A 20749-nucleotide genomic window follows, 5' to 3' on the forward strand; every position below is an offset into this window, starting at 1 on the left:
ATAATGTCAGTTGCTCCCACTATGAGACAAATAATAGAAGAAATTATTCCTTTCTCCATTAGCAGCCATATGATACAATGTAACTTTCTAGAAGCACCTGCATAATCATGTAGGGGTCTAAATGCTTAGTTTTTCACTGGGTGGTGAATGAACCCTTGGCTCTTTAGGCCTTTGACAACATGGCCTCGGGTTATTCTTAACCCCACTATCTTCTACAAATATTTGAAACTCCTGCCAAGCAGAATAGCAATTTTGCTTTCTGGAAGTGCCTTCTTGTCTTTTCTCATGCTGTCCCCTCCCTTTCTTCACCCAGTCACATACGATCAACATTTCAAGGCCCATTTCAAGTGTTCTTTCTCTGTCATTTAACCTGACCTAAACAACTAGAGGTGTGTGTCCCCTATTAACTTCCAATGTCGAGGTAACCGTTCTTTCATCTGGTTGTCCCCTTTACCACACACAGCATTTCAGGAAAATAAGATCATAAATAGGTATAAAGAAAGGTGGGAAATGGAAAGAGGGTAAAGAGAGAAAGAAAATAAGATTTTCCTCAGAATTCTTGTGGAGAAGTGAGTCCCCATTATTGGAAGTGTCTAAGAAGAGATGGAAAGATTACCTACTGGGAATGTTATAAAAGAATTTCACTTTTCTAGGAAACTGTTAAACTAAGACTTCTGAGATCCTTTTCAATTCTAGAATTTTTTTGGTCAGTTTTATTTTTTAAATTATTTTTTATTTTTTGAAAAGTAAAATTACATATGTTATTGTATATCTCATGATTTTATACATGTATACATTATGGAATGGTTAATCAAGCTTAATTAACATGCATTACCCCATATATGTAATATTTTTTGTGAACACTTAAAAGCTACTCTTTTTGCAACTTTCAAGTATACAATATATTGTTATTAATTATAGTCACCATGAATCACACTAGATCTCTTAAGTTTATTTCCTCCTTTCTGATTTTGTATCCTTTAACCAACATCTCCCCAGGCCCCCCACCATCAGCCTCTGATAGCCACCATTCTACTCTCTGCTTCTGTGAGTTTTATTTTTTTAAATGCCACATAAAAGTGAGATCATGTGGCCTTTGTCTCTCTGTGCCTGGTTGATTTCCTTTGATATAAGATCTCAGGATTCATTCATGTTTTCACAAATGACAGGATTTCCTTTCTTTAAAAGGCTGAATAATATCTCATTATGAATATATACCACATTTTCTCTATTTGTCTGTTGATGGACACTTAGGTTGATTCCTTATCTTGGTATTGTGAATAATGCTGCGATGAACTTGGGAGTGAAGTTATCTCTTTCACATATTGATTTCGTATTCTCTGGATATATACCCAGAAGTGGGATAGCTGGATCTTATGGTAGTTCTATATTTAATTTTTTGAGGAACCTCCATATTGTTTTCCATAATAGTTGTACTAATTTACATTCCAACCAACAATGTAAGGGTTCCCTTTTCTTCACATCTTTACCAACACTTGTTATATTTTGTTTTTTTTATAACAGCCATTTTAACTGGAGTGAGATGATATTGTGGTTTTGATTTGCATTTCCACCTGTGCTGGGCAAAGTTTTACCACTGAGCTACACCCCAACCTGAGCATTTTTAAAATATGCTTGTTGGCCATTTGTATATCTTCTTTTGAAAAATGCTCCTTCGGGTCCTTTGCCCATTTTTTAAAATCAGGTTATGTTTTCTTACTTTTGAGTTGTTTGAGTTCCTAACATATTTTGTATATTAAGCCCTTAGCACATGTATAGTTTGCAGAATATTTTCTTCCATTCCATAGGTTACGTCTTTACTCTGTTGTTTCATTGCTGTACAGAAGCTTTATAATTTTATATAATCCCATTTGTCTATTTTTGGTTTTGTTGCCTGTCCTTTGGGGTCATAGCCAAAAAGAATAAATAAATAAATAAACAAACAAATAAATAAATAATTGCCCAGACTGATGTCGTAAACCTTTTTCCATATATTTTTTTCTAGTATTTTTGCAGTTTTAAGTTTTAAACTTAAGTCTCTGTAGAATTCCTCATGAAAATCCCAAGAAGTAAAAGAGGAAAAGTTTTGAGCTATATTTAGGTATATGATATTGGTAAACTAAAGCCTAGTAACACAACTTTTTACAGAAAGCTAATAAAACAATATAAACATTTAATTTTTGCTAATATTTTATGCTTCTTTAGAAACAAGTTTCTATAAATCTGCTTTAAAGGACAATATTAATTTGTGTGCCATCTCCCTTTACCTCTTCCTTATTTAACTTGTAGTTGAAATTCAAGCAAATAGTAAAATAACCTTTAAAAAGTTCAGTAAGAAAAAGAACCAGCTTCAGCAGTGATGTGTGGGTTGCACAGTGAGGTTCTGGATATTTAGTAGTGGACTGTTTTTGTTGACTTAAGACAAGAGTCCCTCATTTTTAGATAGAATTGTGATTTATTTAATTGTCTCTTTTGATGTTCAATGAGGAAATTCTAAAATGTGAAAAATAAAAGGAAAAGATACATATACATAATGGAATACTATTCAGCCATAAATTTAGATGACATCCTTTTGTGGATGGATCTGAAAGATATTACATTAAGTGAAATAAGCCAGACACAGAAAAACAAATACTACATGATCTCATTTGGAATCTAAAGGTAACCTCAGAAAATATAATAGTGGTTATCAGAGACTGAGGAGGAGAGGGAGGTTGAGGATGGGAAGAGATTGGTCAATGGGTACGGTGTTACGGTTCAGAGAAATCAGTTCTAGGGTCCTATGATACAGTGAGGTGACTGTAGTGAACAATAATGAACATTTTGAAATAGCTAGAAGGGAGGTTTTTGTATGTTATTGACACAAGGAAATGGTAAATCTATGAGGGATAGATGTACTAATAAACCTGATTTGATCATTAAACAATATATATTGTATAGAAGCATTACATTGTACCTCATAGGTATGCATAATTGTTATGTACCAACTTTTAAATTTTTAGTTAATAAAAGAGAAAGCACCTATAATCCATAACCCAAAATGTCTGCTTTTGGCACTTTTATTTTATTTTTTTTCAGACATTTCTCTTGGCCCAGACACATATTTGTGTATGTGTGATTGATAAAATGGGACATAGTTTTTTAGGTTTTAAAGAAATGCTTCAGGTTCTCCATGAAGAATCCATTACATATGTTTTCAAAAGCTGTGTTTTTTCCCAAGTATTTTAAAATTATTTGGATTAAAGGAAGCCTAGAAAATTAAACAACTGGAAAATTAGCTACAAAGTACTGAGGTGAATAATGTTTAATTCTGAGCAATTTGATAGGGAGCAATTTTTATAAAGCAATGCCTCTCAGAGAAATAGACAGTTGTAGTAACATAGAAGATAGTTTCTAGAGACACAGTAAGTGGAAAAAGCTACCTAGGAGCATAAAGAGAGGCAAACAGCCTCTTGGCCCATCTGGATATCAGCATGGGGAAGGTGGGAAAAATATGTTTTCTTTGCTTGAAATTTAGTTCATAGAAAATTAGTGAAAGTAAATATCTACTTTATTGCAAATAGAAAGCAAAAATGAAAGGTATTTCACACGAAAATCTTTTAAGTGACGATATCTCAGTAATAATCTTGTCTTGCTTTGTTGGTTATCCATGTCGTAGGATAGTTAGGGCAGCTGGCCATCAGCCATACCATCACCATCATCATTCACCTAAGAATAAGAAATAACACTTTTATGACTCATAAAGTGATTTCGCATCCCATTTAATACTAGGGCCACACACCCAAATGATTGACAGAATTCTTGAAAGAAAATAGAATGTTGTATGGTTAACCTTATAAATCTTAAGTACACTCAGTAGTAATATATCCCATGCTCCCATATCCTTGAATTTAAAAATGTACCCCAATAACTGGAAAACACATTGGGAACCTTGGGTTCCTGAGGGATAAGATTGTGTTTATAGCTCGTTCTATATCAGGTACAGTGTGAAATGTCTTGTAGCCTGAGGCCTGGACTATACAGTTGAAACTAATGATGCTGTAGAGAATCTATAGTACAGAAGGTAGTGTTTTTATAGTGTTTTATTTGATGCTTTAGCAAAGTAGACACCAACATCATTGCTGTTCTCCTTTTGTTATGAATCCCACTGTGTTAGCAATTGCATGGTTGGTTAGATTAATGGATGTTAATGAGTCAGCATTTGAAATGATAAGGCTTGTCTCTTGTCTCTTTCTCTATGAAAATCTAATTTGTAGTGAGTGGCTCAGAACACTCAGATTTGAATTATTGTGTTTATGCAAGAAGCTATTTATTAGATAAAGATGATATTAGTAATTTTTAAATCAGTGGTTTGAGTCAGCTCTTATTCTTGGTTTGTAGACCAAAAAGGTTTAGTTGCTTTGATGTAATATATTCAGTAACTCTCCCACAAATGGAGGGAAAATCCTCTATTCTATTCCAGACATGTTATTTAAGGAATAGTTTCTGTAACTGTTTATCATTGAAAAGCATTAGAGCATATCTTTTAAGACTACTACTTAAACAAATAGATAGCCTTTCAATTATACAAGGATTTGAGAACTCTAGACCCTCAGGCTGATGTTGTTGGCAATAGTTTAGGGCACTGAATTGTACAACTAAGAAAAATTAAAATTAAAATTTGATTTATACCCAAATATAGCTCAAACCACAGAAATTTAAGAAATTATCCCTTGTGCATGAGACCTATCAAAGGGGGAAAAAAAATCACCTACCAATTAAATAAGAAACAGAAGGTGTTTTTTAAAAAAAAAAACAAAAAACACTAAGGCAATCTTTTACACCAAAGATTGAGGTGTTTGTTTTTTCCATTTCAGTATAAAACCTGTTCTGAGCCAAAACAGATAACGAGTTCATCTGCCATCTATGATAACCCTAATCTCATCAAACCAATCCCAGTAAAACCCAGTGACAACCAGCAGCAGCTCATACCTCAGCCCAGCCAGGTAAGTTCTCTGCTTCTTTAATCTCAGCCTCTCTGTGGAATTCTTACAGAACTTTTACCCAGAGTGTATCAGCGGAGGGCCTGGTGCCATTGAAGAATGCTGAAGGTCAATCTAGGAAAAATTTCAAGTTAAAATTTTTTATTATTAATGATTTATTTTTCCTAGACAGAGGTTAAAGTTTTTACTTTGTGTATTTACCACCTTCTGTGCTCATGTCTTGTGGACTTGAACGCCTTAGAAGATACTTGTTTTAAAAACCATCATCAGATGACCAATAACATGTTGTCTGAGGCAACAGAAACATTTCCCACTGGTTCTGTATTCTTTCTGGGGTAGGTGGTTTCCAAGGTCACTGAAAGAACAACCACCAAAGCTACAAAACTGAATTTAATATTTCTTTTTTTGGAGGGGGTGTGAGGGATTGAACTCAGGGGTGCTCGGCCACTAAGCCATATCCCCAGCCCTATTTTTGTATTTTAGTTAGAGACAGGGTCTCACCAAGTTGCTTACAGCCTCGCTTTTTTGCTGAGGCTGGCTTTGAACTTGCAATCCTCCTGCCTCAGCCTCCCAAGCCGCTAGGATTACAGGTGTGCACCACCATACCCGGCAGTGAAGTTAATATTTCTGAGCACTTCCTTATGCCAAGCATAGGGCTAGGTAGGAACTATGTGAAGAGAATGGGGTATTTGTTCTCGATGAGCTCAGTGTTTAAAGGAGTGATTTAAAAACCTCCTGTAGAGGGAGGAGGGGAGGGAAAAGGGAGGAAATGAAAAAGGAGTGAGATGATAAAGTTATGTGCATGTATGAATATGGTATAATGAATCCCAACATTATATATAATTACAATGCACCAATAAAAAATTTTAAAATAAAAATCCCCTGTAGACCTGATGACTTGTCACTGTATTTGCAATTTAAAACATAAATGTGGCAGCTTTATATGCAATTTAAAACGTAAAAAATAGCAGATTTTTTGTCAATGTATGTTTATGTATTATATATGTGTGTGTGTATGTGTATATATATACATATATTTCAGAATAGTACAGCAATAACAAAACTTGCTAATCTGAAAGTCTCATTTATTGCAAATATAGTGTCTGTCATTTAATTATGGTTATTCCTGATTAAAGGTTTTTCTTCAAGGAATTAGTTTAAATCAAAATTCTGAAAATGAACAGGGAGCCAAAGATGAAGACTAAGAAGTCTTTTCTCATTTCTTTTAGCTTCTTTTTATTGCTTTCCATGGAAATTTTTTATTATATTTTAATAGAGAAACCAGAATATATTGACTTTAGAATGGAGCTCATGTTTTCTTAATGCAACAGTGCAGAAGGTGGCCGAAAGAGGTGGAGTTGATCCAGAGAGGAAGAGAGGAGCTCTCTAGCTGGCTGGCCTAGACACAGTGTACATATCTGATAACTGTTCTTTAAAAAGCCACTGGCATATAGTTGAAAAGATCAAGCTGTAGTAAATGACTTATGTTTCTTTCCAGCTCTAGATTTCTGTAATTCTGTGAAAAGCTATCAGGAACCTAAACTCCTCCTATTTCTGTGTATTCTCAATACCTTTGTACTCTACAGGCTTAGGTGGACTTCCTGTTGTAGAGAGTGTTTATTTGTTAGTATATGTAATTTTGCCCCATAGTAGTTTCCAACCCCAGGCCCCTCGAGGATCTCATGTCTACTTTATCAATCAGCAGACATGAAAATATAATGACTATCTTAGGGGTAAGAGGGTATGAAAGTATTTGACATTAAAAAGAAAGTCTCAAAATTTTCAAGTTTATAATTTTTTCATTCTCTCTAATTGATCCTTTTAAATAGAATAAATCATCAGTTAGGTAAGTTATGTTTTGTAGCCCTCTTCCATAACCAAATTGTGTGTGAACCCATTTTCAGATATCTTTATTTTTTCCAGACCTTAGACCCTGAACCCCAACACTTATCCTTGACAGCTCTGTTTGGGAAGCAGGACAAAGCTATCTGTCCAGAAACTGTAGCACTCCCCCAAACTCCCCAGCAACAACAGCAGCAGCAGCAGCAGCAACAGCAAGAGAAATTTCCAGTTAGGCAGGGAGTTGTACGCTCCCTGTCCTATGAGGAGCCCAGAAGGCAGTCGCCTCTCATGGAGAAGCAGCTTTGTCCAGCCATTCAAAAACTCATGATCAGAAACACGGACCTGCACCCACTGTCAGAGCTGCCTGAACAGAGGCCCTGTGAGAATGGAAGCTCCTGTTCTGCCAGGGAAATTATTCCTGGACCTCTCCAGCCAGGGTCTCCCCATAACGTCAGGACTTCACATGCTGGGCACAGCACTTCCAGAACGCACAACCTGTTAGAGAAGCTCCAGAGTACCCCAGGGGCAGTGAACACGTATGACCTTAGTACACCAGGCCCTGTGAGCCCAGCTGCCCCCAACAGCAGCAGAACCTTCTCTGCTGCCACTCCTGTGACTCCAGCCAAGGATCTGGCCCAGCCACAATTGGTGTATTTCAATGGCTCCCTTCCACCTCAGATGCTAGGACATCAGGCTCATGGAAAGGGACAGTCCACCCTGCCAAGACAAATGCTCCCTGTCTCTGACAGTCAGACGAGCAGCCCTGGAGTGATCTCCCCCCAGGAGTTACTGAGAAAGCTCCAGGTTGTACAACAGGAGCAGCAGCTACAGACCTCTCACCGTCCAGCCTTGGCAGCCAAGTTCCCTGTGGTGACCCAGAGCTCTAGGACAGGCAAACCCTTGGAGCCATGGATCAACAGGACATCCAGCACAGAGAAGCATGCTCCTCTTTTGCAGGTAAGTATCGACTGCCACCCCACCACCACCACCACCCGCCACCAGATATCTTATCACTATGATGCAGTGAAATTTGCAATCTGCTCCTGCCGTAGGAGCCAGGTATCATACACATTTCTGTTTAAAGCCACCCCTATGCATCTTGTTGGCCTTACCTCTCTGCCTGGAAGGAGAAACTTTCCTTTGCTTAGCAGTGTGGAAGCTCCCCCAACCCCCACACTTTAGCACTTGTTTATTTGTAAAGTCAAATCCTCATAAAGCTATAAGGTCTAAAGACCAGCACAGACATAGAAAAGAACGTATCTTTACCTATGGAAACTTCAAATGGCCTGGTTTAAAATCACTCTGAAATATCAAACATCTGACTTCTTGTTTTTCTCTCTACAGTTATTGCTTGTTCATCGATTTAGTAAATGATTTTGAGCACTTCCTTCATGTTGGGCATTGTGCTCTACAACAGGAGAGAGCTAACTTCCTACCCCTACAGAGCCCACAGTCATGTAGTTCCTTAAGTAAGCAGAAAACACCTCATAAAAGTAACAACCTATTTTATCCACCTCTAAATCATCATAGCTTAATGAAGATCAGGGAAGGGTTAAGTGTGCCACCTACCTCTGCTCTCCATACACAAGCTGCCACAGAGGGAAGAATCTTAGAATTTTTAGAAATATTCTAACCTTCTGGGGAGATGGTTCTGTATATCCATCAATAACTGGGAATTGTGAGAAAACCAGAAGCTGCTGGTTCATCTGCCTGTGGTGATATCTGGAGATCTGGCTTGGGATAATGTTCTCTTTGGATGGCCACAAAATCACTGAAAATATAGTGGTTTAAAAATCAAAAGTTCCCCCTACTTATTACACATATTACCACTGGTCTTTTTGACATGTTGTGTAATGTAACTTAAAACAGTTCCTCAGAAAGCTTTTGCTTTTTTGAAAACAAAGATGTTGGCTGTGTGCCATAACTCTGTGTACATGAAATACTGTGTCCAGATCTTTTCCCTTTTTTTAAAATTAAAATCCCAAATCTGAGTGCCTTCTAACTGTAGAATGACGTTTATAACTCACCTTCACCCTCATTTCAGCATGATATTGTCCCCCTTTTAAAATGTCTTTTTTTTTCTCTTTGATGACTTAGAATTAGAAAAGTGGGATTAATAGTCTGATTTAGATTTCTGCATATATAATTCTCTCTTCAGTACTCACAAATGTCAAGAGCCAAGTAAGGAAAGTGTACATTCTGGCAGCCCACGCTGTGCTCTTCCTAATGCTGCGACTCCTCCCCTGGGGAGCATCAGTTCTCAGCACCTCTCCTCAAAATATCAAATAGGGACAAGTTAAAAGAAACAAACAGCCCATCTTCCTCTAGGCCAGTTTCTGCTAAAAAAAAAGATGCCAAGGGAATGATTATAAAATTACAGCAATTTCTATATCGATGGCTTCTCTACCTCTTCTCATGACCTCTTTGAGGGTATTTGGAAGCTGAGAAATAACATCCCTTTTTCTTACCTGAGTTAAAAACACATGATAACTGTAGGAGTTAGTCAGACAGGGATCAGAATGTCACTTGCATAACTGGAAAAGCCATTGGGAAACTTGGAACTTGGTTTTAGGTCTATAGCCAAGTGAGTTAGACACACTTACCCAGACAGACAGGTCACCAGCAGTGCTGCCAGCATGTCAGCCTGGAGAAACAGAAAACACTCCACAAGCAGGCAGGTCCTATCAGGAAGGGACCCGAGAGTAAACCCCACAAATCATGGTCCCTCCTTGTAACAAATGAGTGAGGCAGCAGAGGAGCAGGAGAAGTGCCCCAAATAAATACATGCAGCAACTCACATGGTTGCTTGGATTTTTAGGTTGGGGCAATGGACAGCATCCTTGAGGAAGACCAGCATTCCTAAATGCATATTATCCAAAAGCCAAGCTTTATATGCAGTGGGAATACAACAGCTGGCAGAGTGACTGTTCCAGAGCTGCTTAGTGATGCCAAAGGAAAACACTTAAAGAATTGAGCAGACATCAGTTATCTCATAAGTTTTTCCCACCTGGTGGAGCTGTGAACAATTACTATCCACCATTGTACACAAGGGGCCTCTGCATCTTGAGTTTCAGTGGGCTCCTCCTTAATCCTGCCTGTGTGTATGTCTTTGTTGTGAGCAGGTCATCTCACCTCAGCGCACTCCTGCTACAGTGGCTCCTTCTCTGCTCATGTCCCCCATGGTGTTCACAAAAGCCTCTGGCACCCCACCGAGGGAGAGGGATAATGGGCTCTTGTTCCTGGGAGGCCAGGAATTGCCTGCTGCCCCTACCAGCCTCCTCCTGCCCCTGCAGAACCCGGAGCCCTCTGTGGTAGCTGGCAGCCCACTCACCAGGCTGCAGCTCCAAGAAGCACTGCTATATCTGGTTCAGGTAAGAGGGCCCTGTCATCTCCCTTCCCTCCTTACCCAACCTGTGGACCTACTGGTTGTGGCCATGAGATATAAGCGGATGCCTATTTAGTCCTCCCAAGAACAAGAAGGGAGCCTGTAACAACTCAGCGTGCACCCCAACGGCTTCTGAACTCAGCTAGCTGGACAATGTTTAGAATACTAATTGTAGCATTGGATGTCTGTACCCTTCAAGGGATTTGTGACTTGGAGAATTGACTTAAGGCCTCCAAGCTGTCACCTGTCAGAAAAGAAGGCCAACACTGAGGGGACTCTGGGCACTGCAGGGTGCCCAGAGAGTTCACTGTGGGAAACAGACGTAAGGCCCATCTTGGAAGTCGTAGTCTTGAGTCCAGCAGACTATCAGACATGTAAGGAACAGGCAGGGAAGCAAGTACTGGCTGTGACTGCTTCAGGCACATTTTACAAATGGCTTTGAGACCTGCTAATTAGGACAGGGTGGTATGATGGGACTCCTTGTCTCACAATAAGAATAATAGTTGAAACTCATATACAGCTTTGTGCAGGGCACTGTTTACATATATAAATTCATTTAATCCTATACAAAACCTTATTATTTGTCCCAATTTTACAAACAAGAAAATTGAGGTAAGTGACTGGCCTGAGGTCACATAGACAGTAAATAAGCAGAACTGGGATTATACCTTATCTGTCTCCTAGTGCCCCATGCCCCTGTGTTATGTCATGGGCATGTTAATAACACAAGTGTTGTAAGGGACCAGTCTCTAGAAGAGCATTTAGTGCCCTACCTAGCAAAGCACACACAGAGTAAAGGATAGGACTTGGAAAGGGGGGTATGCTTTCATCCAGACAGTCTTCAGACATCTCAGTTCATGTCTTTAATGTACTTAGGTATCTTTGTGTTGAATGGTCTTTAAGAAAAATGTTTGTGGTACTTTGTTTAAGCACCAGATGTCTTTTCAAAAGAGTAGGCTAGGGCTTTTGCAGTTGTCTCATTCTACTTAAAGAGACAAGAGTCTCTTATTAGTAAAAGCATTTTTTAAAAAGAACACATTTTAGAAAGAATGAAAAGAATGGGGCTAGAAATCAGCATCTGAGTGCAAAAACCTAATAGCAAACTGATATAAAATAAGATCAATAACAAATGATTGAGGCTTGCTAATTCATAAATATCAGAATAAGAATATTTTCCATGTTTTTAAACTATCCATGACAAGTTCATGAGAGTTTACAGAGAATAAACTTCTTTACTGTGAACAATAAAGAAAAATAAATTTAAGTTTGAATTTTAAAGATCTGTATTTTTCTGGCTCATTTCATTATATCACATTGTCCCAAGACTCTATACATTGCTACTTAGAAATTCTGTTCCTGTTCCTTCCTCCTTTATTTTATTCATTTACTTAAATGCGGTGCTGAGAATTGAACCCAGTGCCTCATACATGCTACACAAGCGCGCTACCATTGAGCCACAACCCCAGGCCTATTTCACTTCTTTCTGTGTTCTAGATATCACCTTCCTGATGCACCGCTAGAAGTCACTCAGGCATTGTGGTTTTAGTCTCATTTATTAGGACACAATCTCATACATAGGACTTTATTTTTGAAGGAAAAACAGGAATAACATTACTGCCTTCATTTCATGAGAATAATGCTGTCTATGTGTGTGGTGGGAGCAGGGGGTAGAGGGAAGATATGAAATGTGTGTGAGTTGCTAAAGCTTTAAAGGGTTTGAGTGGGAGGGAGATGTTTCTAGCATTAAAAATCAAGAAAACCACCAATTAGACCTGTGGTTCTCTCTCACCCTGTAGCCTGGCAAAAGAATCCAGAGACTTATCAGTCTAACTGCTGCCCACTTGCCAAGGCCAGAAACTTTCCACCACTCATGGGAAGATTTATTTTGGCTTTGGTAAGAGACCAATGAAGCATATTGCAGATAACATGCTAATTATTGCCCCCAAACAAAGCATACATATTGTGGGCAACTTGGAGAACCTTTAAGGACTATCTGCAGCTGGGAGTGGTGGTACACACCAGTAATCCCAGCAACTCGGGAGGCTAAGGCAGGAGGATCCTATGTTCAAAGCCAGCCTCAGCAACTTAGCAATGCCCTAAGCAACTTAGTGAGACCCTGTCTCAAAATAAAAAATAAAAAGGACTGGGGATGTGGCTAAGTAACCTAAATCATTTCCTTTCAACTCATCCATTGGAGACCTGTTTTTTTTTTTTTGGCNGGGGGGGGGGGGGGGGGGTTCTGGGGAGGTTTATTGGGTAGTGAACCCAGGACCTCAACATGCTAGGCAAGCACTTACCACTAGCTATACTTCCAGTTCTTTAAGAAAAGAAAAAAAAAAAAATGAGACAGGGTCTCATTAGCCCAGGCGAGCCTTTGAATTTGCAATCTTCCTGCCTCAGCCTCTTGAGTAGTTGAGATTACAGGCAAATGCTACCAGTCTGGCTGAAATGCGTCTTTTCATGCAGCAGACTCTGGCTTTTCATGAGTAAACCTTGTTCCATGATGCCATGTGGCTCTGTTGCCCAAGAGCACTTGCTACCTCAGACACTGAGTTGAAAGCCAGTAGCCCCATCCCCGCCTTGCCTTCAGCTTCATTTGACGGCCTCACTTACGGTTAAACCCTGCCCGCTGTTCAAGTGAACAAGCAGAGGTGAGCATCTTAGTATCTGATGCCAGTTCTGCTCCAAGATAGGTAGCCTTGGTTTCTGCCACCCAATTACATTTCCTGTGCCTTTTGATTTTGTTTTTCAGAATGACGACAACTTCTTAAATATAATCTATGAAGCCTATCTCTTCAGCATGACACAAGCAGCCCTGAAAAAGACTATGTGAAAGCAAATCATTTTAAAACTGATTTCCAAGGTCCTTCTAGAATTCCAGCACAAGGTTCTTTTGTGTGAAGTGGTATAAACTAAAATGTTTCTGCCTTTTTTAAAAAGTACGTGTAATATGAAGTAAAATGTTTTTGTATAGTTAAGTGTGTTTTCATTTTGCTTTGTTTTGTTTTTTTTTTAAGAATCACATCCTTCAGTATACCTGGTACTAAGAATTGAGTGGATAGAAAATGTCTTCGTTCAGGTCACACAGAAAATGCCAAGCCTTTTCTTTTTCCTTACATTTATGGGGCCATTTTAAGAATCTGGCTCTGTTTGGGAAGGGCTGTTTGCTGGGCTGTTTCTTTGTTATTAACAGGTCTGGTTATTCAGAGCACCATTTCCTAATGTTGAGCTCTTTTTGCTCAACATTATTTTATAAAAATAAAAGTAATACTGCTGACCACCAGGTGGCAGTATCCTCCCACAAGTTAACCTACAAAGCTGTTCATGAGCCTTTGGAAGTAATGATTGTTTTCTTTTACCAAAGTCCCCTTTCATTTGCAGAAATCCAGTTAGCATGTGTTACCCAGGACTTTAAAGGGAAATTATTTCTGAAGGTATTTATAGCTAGTTTCTAGAGGATGGCTGTTCTAGGAGACAACAAATGGCCCAGATTCCCAGCAACACTTCATTTAACCCAGCTCATGTTGTTTCTTGGGGGCCCAAGCAGCAGGATATGCCTGCCTGTGCTTCCAAAGAAACATTCTATCATTTTCAGCAAAAAAAATGCTGATGGAGAGGTCATGGAAGATTGCAAAGCCTTTCTTAGCCTTGAAGAATAGGTGGTAAATGTACAGGGGCATAACTATAAGGATTCTTCAAGCTCTGCAGCAGATTGATTTCTGTGTTCACAGAGACAAGGAGCTTAATCTTGGAAGGAGGCAGAAGAGCCCTTGCCAAGCTGTTCAGGCCCAATAGGGTCCACATGGGAATTAGTCCCTGCTGAGTATTAGCAATAAATAAAGCTTTGCATTTCTATAGTCCTTTTTATTCTTGGATCATAAAAGATCTTTAGATTACTGCTCAGCAGACAGGTTTTATTCTCATTTTGTAGATCATAAATAGAGGCCTAGGAAGAAAATAGGTTTCCTTGCAGGTTCTGGTACCTATTTGAACTTGAAGCTTTAGACCTTTGTTCTGCCAAACATTAGGCAAAAGTTATATTAGAACAACACCTCCCCCACTCTCCTGCATGAGAGAACTTTTCTTCTAAGGAGAAAAGGTGGGTGGAGAAGGAGTTGACTTTTACTGAACCCTTGTTCCACACTGTGCTTTGAGGAGTCTACTGTGTTACCTTCCAGCATCAGGAAGAGATGGGTTCTTTGTTTCTTTGATGTCTCTTACATTGTCTGACATAGTGATAAATCCATGTGAAGCTCTCTTAAAATACTTGAAATTAATAATTGCATTTATATAATATTCTCATAGGAGACTAAGGCAAGGATAGAGGCATATATTGATCAATTATCCCAAAATCAATGCTAACAGTGTTGCTTTGGCAACATATCTACTGAAATTGGAACAAAATCAATGATATGCTTACCTGCTGGCCAATCTTTAAAAATAATTTGTTTGAGGACTGAGTATGTAGCTCAATGGTAGAGTGCCTGCTTAGCATGCATGAGGTTCTGGGTTCCATCCCCAATACTGGAAAAATAAGTTAATGAAATAAAAATAAAAGTAATAAAAATTTTTAAAAATTCTTTTTGATGGCAATGACATGTTTAAAATAACTTCTCTAGGTAGAAAGAGATTAATTTCATTCTCAAGGTTTCTAATATATTTGCAGTGGAGAATGGCAAATTTCATGAAATATTTCTTCTACTTCGGCACTGAATAAAATAAAAAGAAATAGCAGTTGCAGCATCTCTTGTGAAATAGCGCCCATGTGCTGATGTGAGAGAGGAATGAGCCCAAGCCCAGTGTGCTCAGACACATGCAGGCTTCACTTGGGCCTTTTTAGGTCAACACCACAGTGGTCTGTTTTGAAAAATAATACGTTCTCCATCCTTGACTGGAATGAATCACTTTAAAAGTGACAGCCCCAATTCATCTAGACCAAAGACTAAGTCACCCTTTTAAAGGGCATTTGGGGATGGAATGCTTATTTCTTCTATACCACAAAGCAGATGAGAGAGTCTTTGTACAAAGAGCTTTCTCTATAGAGTTCAAGAAAATAGATCACAAGGGTTATCTGAGGCACCCAAAGTTAGATTTCATATCTAAATTAACTTTTCTTCCCACTCCCATCCCGAATTCAGAGACCCTCCTGGATGCTACTCCTAGGTGTCTCTGGCTCCCAAGCATCAGTTTTAACCTAACTCAGTTTCAGGTGGAGCCCTGAGATACTTGTCCGTAAAGGTAGCATTGTCCAGTGCAGTGATGTCCACCCTGCAGTTGCAAAAGTCAAGCTGTCTAGAGTAAAGGTCAGAGCACTTAACCTTGAAGTCCCAGATCTGCCTTCAGTTCCTGGACAAGTGGACATCCTGAGACGTTGTTTCTTGTTTATGAAACATAAGACCCTCACAGGGTCTGTAAGACTAAATAGGAGCAATATATGTCAAACAGGTCCTCCATACCAGGCACTCTGGAGCTGTGGGCTCCCCCTGCGAGAGGCACTTTAACATCTACCATGACCTGAGTGTTCAGTATGTTGTTGGCACTTATATATCCGGGGCCACTTTGCTATATCATTGTTATAGTTTGGATCTGGAATGTTTCCCAAAGGCTCATGTGTTGAAAACTTGGTCCCAGCTGCAACAGTGTTCAGAGACAGGGCTTTGGGGAAGTGATTAGCTCATGAGTGCCCTGATCTCATTAGCTGGTTAATCCATTGAGGGTTCATAATTGAAGAGACTACTGGGAGATGGTAGAAACTTTAGGAAGTTGAGACCTAGTAGGAGGAAGTGGGTCACTGGGGGCATGCCTCAGAAGGGTTTATCTTGTATACTCTCTCTCTCTGCTTCCCAGCTATCATGAGTTGAGCAGCTTTGCTCCACCATGCCCTTCTGGCATGATGTTTTGCCTTCCCACAGGCCCAGAAACAATTGGAGTCAATCAACCATGGACTGAAATCTCTGAAACCATAGCCAAAACCTTTTAAGCTGTTTTCCTCAGGTATTTTGTCACAGCAACAGAAAGCTAACTAACACACTATCTTTTCCCCTTCATCAATAAAAAGAAAACAGTAACACTTGTCCCTTCCCAACAAAGGAAATGTCATGAGCTCTTTTAAGACAAAGTTGTCAGCATAACCCAAGATAGGATTGCTGGTTACTGCCCATGCATTTATGGGTAAAGCTCAGTTAAGTTTCTATTGCTGTAACAAAATACCCGAGATAAATCACCCTAAAAGAGGAAATGTTTATTTTGGCTCTTGATTTGGGAGGTCTCAATCCATGATCACTTAGCCCTGTTGCATCACAGTACACAGTGGTGGGGAATACATGGTGGAGCAAAGCTGCTCACCTCGTGGTGGTAGAAAGTAAAGAAAGAGACAGAAAGGGGCTGGTGTCCCACTATCCCTTCAAGGGCACACCCCCAAGACCTAACTTCCTTCCACTAGGCCCCACCTCCTAAAGGTTCCACCAGCTCCCAAAAGCACCACAGGCTGGGGACCCAGCCTTTAGCACATGGGCCTTTGGGGACACTTAAGATCTAAACTCTACCAAGCAGTGGTTTACTTGCAAAGCCAAAGAAGGCAATGTTATTCAATAACAATAATCTGAAGACACACTGACACTGCTTAGTCTCTGCATTTAGCAGGCCAAGCATGGTAATAATTTCAGTGTGAGAAACCTTTGTTAGCATCTGCAAGAACTTCCTGGTGTGTATACCCAGCCTATTGGTATGAAACCACCTACAACTGGCTTCTTCCAGATCTTTCAAAAGGTAGGCCTAGGATAAAATATTATCAGACCAAAGGATCCCCCATGAAGGCACAGATTGTTGGCATCTGGTAAGTTTCTTCAAACTTCATATCCTTTTTCTTTTCATCTCACATACCAGACAGGATTCTGCTTTCTTCTCTTGAATGATAAAGATGCAAATCAGAGAAGAAAGAAATCCCCCTAAAGAAATCCCAGCTATTGAATACACCAGCTCTCTTCCATTCTCTTGGGTGTTACAGAGAAAACCAACAGTTCCTAACCATGAAATCCTATTTCCCTGGTGAGTGTGATACTGAGGATGGGGGGTTGGGTGTCACATCAAAAATGAGTGCTCTGGGATGGGGTTGTGGCTCAGTGGTTGAGTGCTTGTCTTGCATGTGTGAGGCACTGAGTTCGATCCTCAGCACCACATAAAAAAATAAATAAAAAACAGAGATTAAAAAGAAAAAGAAATGTGTTGTGTGTGTGTGTGTGTGTAAAACTAGACTGTAAAAAAATAAAAGAGTGCTCTGACCACCAGTCTTTGCTTGGGTTCAACCATATGTCAGTGCAGATGCGGAGAAGGAGAAGAGCTCAGAATTGTAATGACAGTTCTTTGTTTGTAGGGGTGGGACAGGCAGGGGTAGAGGTATAGGAGAGAGTTTTAGGAATTAGTTCTCCAGATCCTATAGACAAAGTGGCTGCTCACTCCTTCTTAGAGGGAGGAATCCTTTTTGCAAACAATACCTGCTCTACCCAGATATTGCCTCTTTCTGTCTTTTCAGAGAAATCAGCTTGCTTCCCAGCTTTGGAACGTCAAGTCATCTTTAAGGTTAAATTTATCATTTGCAGCCAGCAGGTTGTAGCAACGCTTCGTCATGTCAAGTTGGCTGGCTGCACATATTGGTGAGCCTCCCTCCCCAGTGTTTTGCTGAATACTTGATTTTCAGATTCCAAATGCTATGCTCCCTACTCCCTCTTACAATTAGGGGAGTGAGGGAGGCAGATACAAATCCTTGGTATATTTAACTCAAACTTGGGTATCCAGATAGATTTTCACCAAATTGAATTATGAGTAATGCCTCCCAACAGCTAAGAGCTTTGAGAAAAGTACACAAATAAAAACTGCGTGTGCAGACTGCAGTCTTAAAACATCAGAGGGGTGGTGAAAAGCAGATCACTGTTGGTAGCTAATATTCTCCAGGGCTGGGTGCTGCAGAAAGCTCAGAGGCTCTGAGCCAGCAATCCACACGGCTTGGACCAAGCCCCCAGAATTGCTGAAGAAGGGAAATGCAAGAAATCCAAACCATGAAAGGTTAACTGAGGACACAATAGGAAGCAGAAGATGTTCAAAACAGACAAAAGAAAGTGTGGGAGACCCTAGAGTTGTGAGCCCAAACTTACAAATCTCCCTGGAAGTCTGAGAACTTTCAGACTGAAGAAAGGCACCAAGTACCTGGAGAAAAGTCAAGGTAGAACATCCCACTGAGGTGGGCTGGCTCTGAAATGGGTGCTTTAGAGATGCCAACCAACCGCAATCTAGACATTCTCAGTGGGTCTCAAGATGGAACCTGCCAGACCTGTCCAAACTTAGCTCCTCCCAGAGATTCACTCCCACTTCCCACCAGCTGTCTGACAGGTAGTAGTAGGCTTGTCTGTTTACAACACATCTAGTACCTACATCATTTAAGGGCTCAGAAGACCAAGACAGCAGTCCCAGGATGTAGGCTGCCATGAGCTCCTTATCCCATGTGCAGAAGTACAAAGAACACTGTCCCTAAGTATAGTTACAAAGATCTGGATTCTAATCCCACCCTCTCCTGTCTCTTTCTCTACCATGAATCAAAGGAATTTTTTTTCTCTGTAGTGTTTTTCATAGGAGCTTAGAAATTGTCACTTGGCTCGGAACCAGACATGCTCCCAGTGGTGTTTCTCTATGGACAGCTGTCCAGTGGAATGTGCAGTACTCAGCCTCAAAGAGTAGCTGTAACCAGCTTTTCTTTTCCTCTTTCTTTTGATGATGATGATGATGATGATGATGATGATGATGATTAGGTACTGGGGATTGAACCCAGGGGCACTAAACCAGTAAGCCACATCCCCAACCCTTTTATTATTATTATTTGTTATGTTTTAGATATGGTGTCCCCCTAAAGCTCACATGTGAGACAATGCAGATGGGATTAACTAAGGTGGTAGAGTGTGGCTAACGGAGGTGGGAATTGGGGCGTGGCTTTGGTGTATGTATTTATATCTGGAGAGTGGAGTCTCCCGCTCTGCTTCCTGATGTGAGCTGCTTCCCTCTGCCACACTCTCTGGCCATGATGTTCAGCCTCACCTCAAGCCCCAAGGAATGGAGCTGGCCTTCAAAAGAAGACATCTGAAACTGTGAGCCCTCAAATAAACTTTTCCCCCTTACAGTTGTTCCAGTCAGATTATTTAGTCACAGCAGTGAAAAAACAAAACAAACAAACAACAAAAAAAAAACGACTAAAACATTGTTTTTAAATTTTGAGACAGGGTCTTGCTAAGTTGTTCAGGGCCTCTCTAAGGCACTTTAAACTAGTGATCCTCCTGCCTCAGCCTCTCAAGTCACTGGGATTACAGGTGTGTGCCACCGTACCTGGCTCCAGCTTTTCTTTATTGCTCTGTCACATTTTGTCTGGAATAACTTTTGATGCTTCCATGTTTTCTGCTCATGCTGCTTTTCCAGGGTCATGAGTTCCTTAAGTTTGATTATGCACTGTGGAAACAGTAGTTCCCCCTGTATTTCCAGAGGCTAAGAAATTGTGACGACAGACATTCCATCAAGAATGAACCCCCAGAAGGATGAGGGACTCTGCTCTGCAGCAAAATGTGCCATCTGTGCCAATGTCCATATCCTGTCAGATGCTGGGGCCTTACCTAGGTCAAACTCAGTAATGTGAGCTGAGAGGGAGCTACCCCTAGCTTTGGGTTCCTGGAAGCTTTTTATCCTCCTCAGTGCTTTTCCCAACCCTCTTTGCCATCCTTCATTCTGAAGATGTCAGAGAAGCATGCTTTGTTCAATTTCATATGTCCAAAAAGTGTGTCTATATTTTCCATTCATTGGAAGTGAGTTACCTTTCCCCAAGCTCTTTACCACATGCTAAGTTTGGAGTCACTTCATTCATTGATTGAGTAAACATGCATTAAGCCCTGTGTACGTAGGACATGGATGGCACTGGAGCCACCAACATGAATAAGAACTGGTCCCTGCCCCTAGATTCTCACAGTCCAGCTCGGAGGTAGATTGATCATAAGACAACATTATAGGGTGATAATTGATAGGCTTAGAATATTACAGGGCCCAGAGAAGTCTTCCAAAATGGAGCGATGACTGAGAACCTATGACAAAATGGGGGAGGCATGTGTTCAAGGGGGGGAAATAGCATAAGCAAAGATAGAAAGACAAGAAACAGTGAGCCTTGGTGTGTGTGGAATAGGTGGGGAGAAACTGTATGGAAATTAGACCAGATTATAAGCCATTCATTGTGCTGGAATTAAGAGACTGGTGGAGATGTAGCTGGAAAAAGCATAATCTAGACCTGGTAGTCACAGGGGAGTCATTAATGGATTTAATCAAAGGGATATAGTCAGATCTTCTTTTTTTTATAGGTCTCTGGCAGCTCAGTAAAGGGGGGGAATATAAGAGAGGATGGGCAGTTGTGTTGGCTTTCTGTCATCACCACAAAACACCTGATAAAATCAACTTATCATGGAAAGGTTCCCATTGGTTCATGATTTCAGAGGTTTCAGTCCATAGTCAGTTGGCT

The 20749-nt window shown here is 40.2% G+C and overlaps 1 protein-coding gene across 5 annotated transcripts in view; it reads left to right on the top strand.

Moving 5' to 3' along the window:
* The window catches only part of Dcp1b (decapping mRNA 1B), a 50401-nt gene extending 37214 nt beyond the window's left edge, over positions 1–13187 (top strand). The window contains exons 6-9 of one of the 5 annotated variants that reach the window (XM_015500772.2): positions 4857–4985; positions 6906–7781; positions 9947–10195; positions 12962–13187. In XM_015500772.2, the coding sequence (XP_015356258.1) occupies positions 4857–4985; positions 6906–7781; positions 9947–10195; positions 12962–13042 (1335 nt within the window). In that variant the 3' untranslated portion in view covers positions 13043–13187. Of the gene's footprint in view, positions 1–4856; positions 4986–6905; positions 7782–9946; positions 10196–12005; positions 12331–12961 lie in introns of those variants that run through there. The other 4 variants (XM_048787478.1, XM_048787479.1, XM_048787481.1 and 1 more) reach the window with 4 other exon arrangements.
* The last annotated feature ends 7562 nt before the right edge of the window (positions 13188–20749 follow it).

Source organism: Marmota marmota, unplaced genomic scaffold (genome assembly GCF_001458135.2).
Source record: "Marmota marmota marmota unplaced genomic scaffold, marMar, whole genome shotgun sequence".
NCBI classification, from domain to species: Eukaryota; Metazoa; Chordata; class Mammalia; order Rodentia; family Sciuridae; genus Marmota; species Marmota marmota.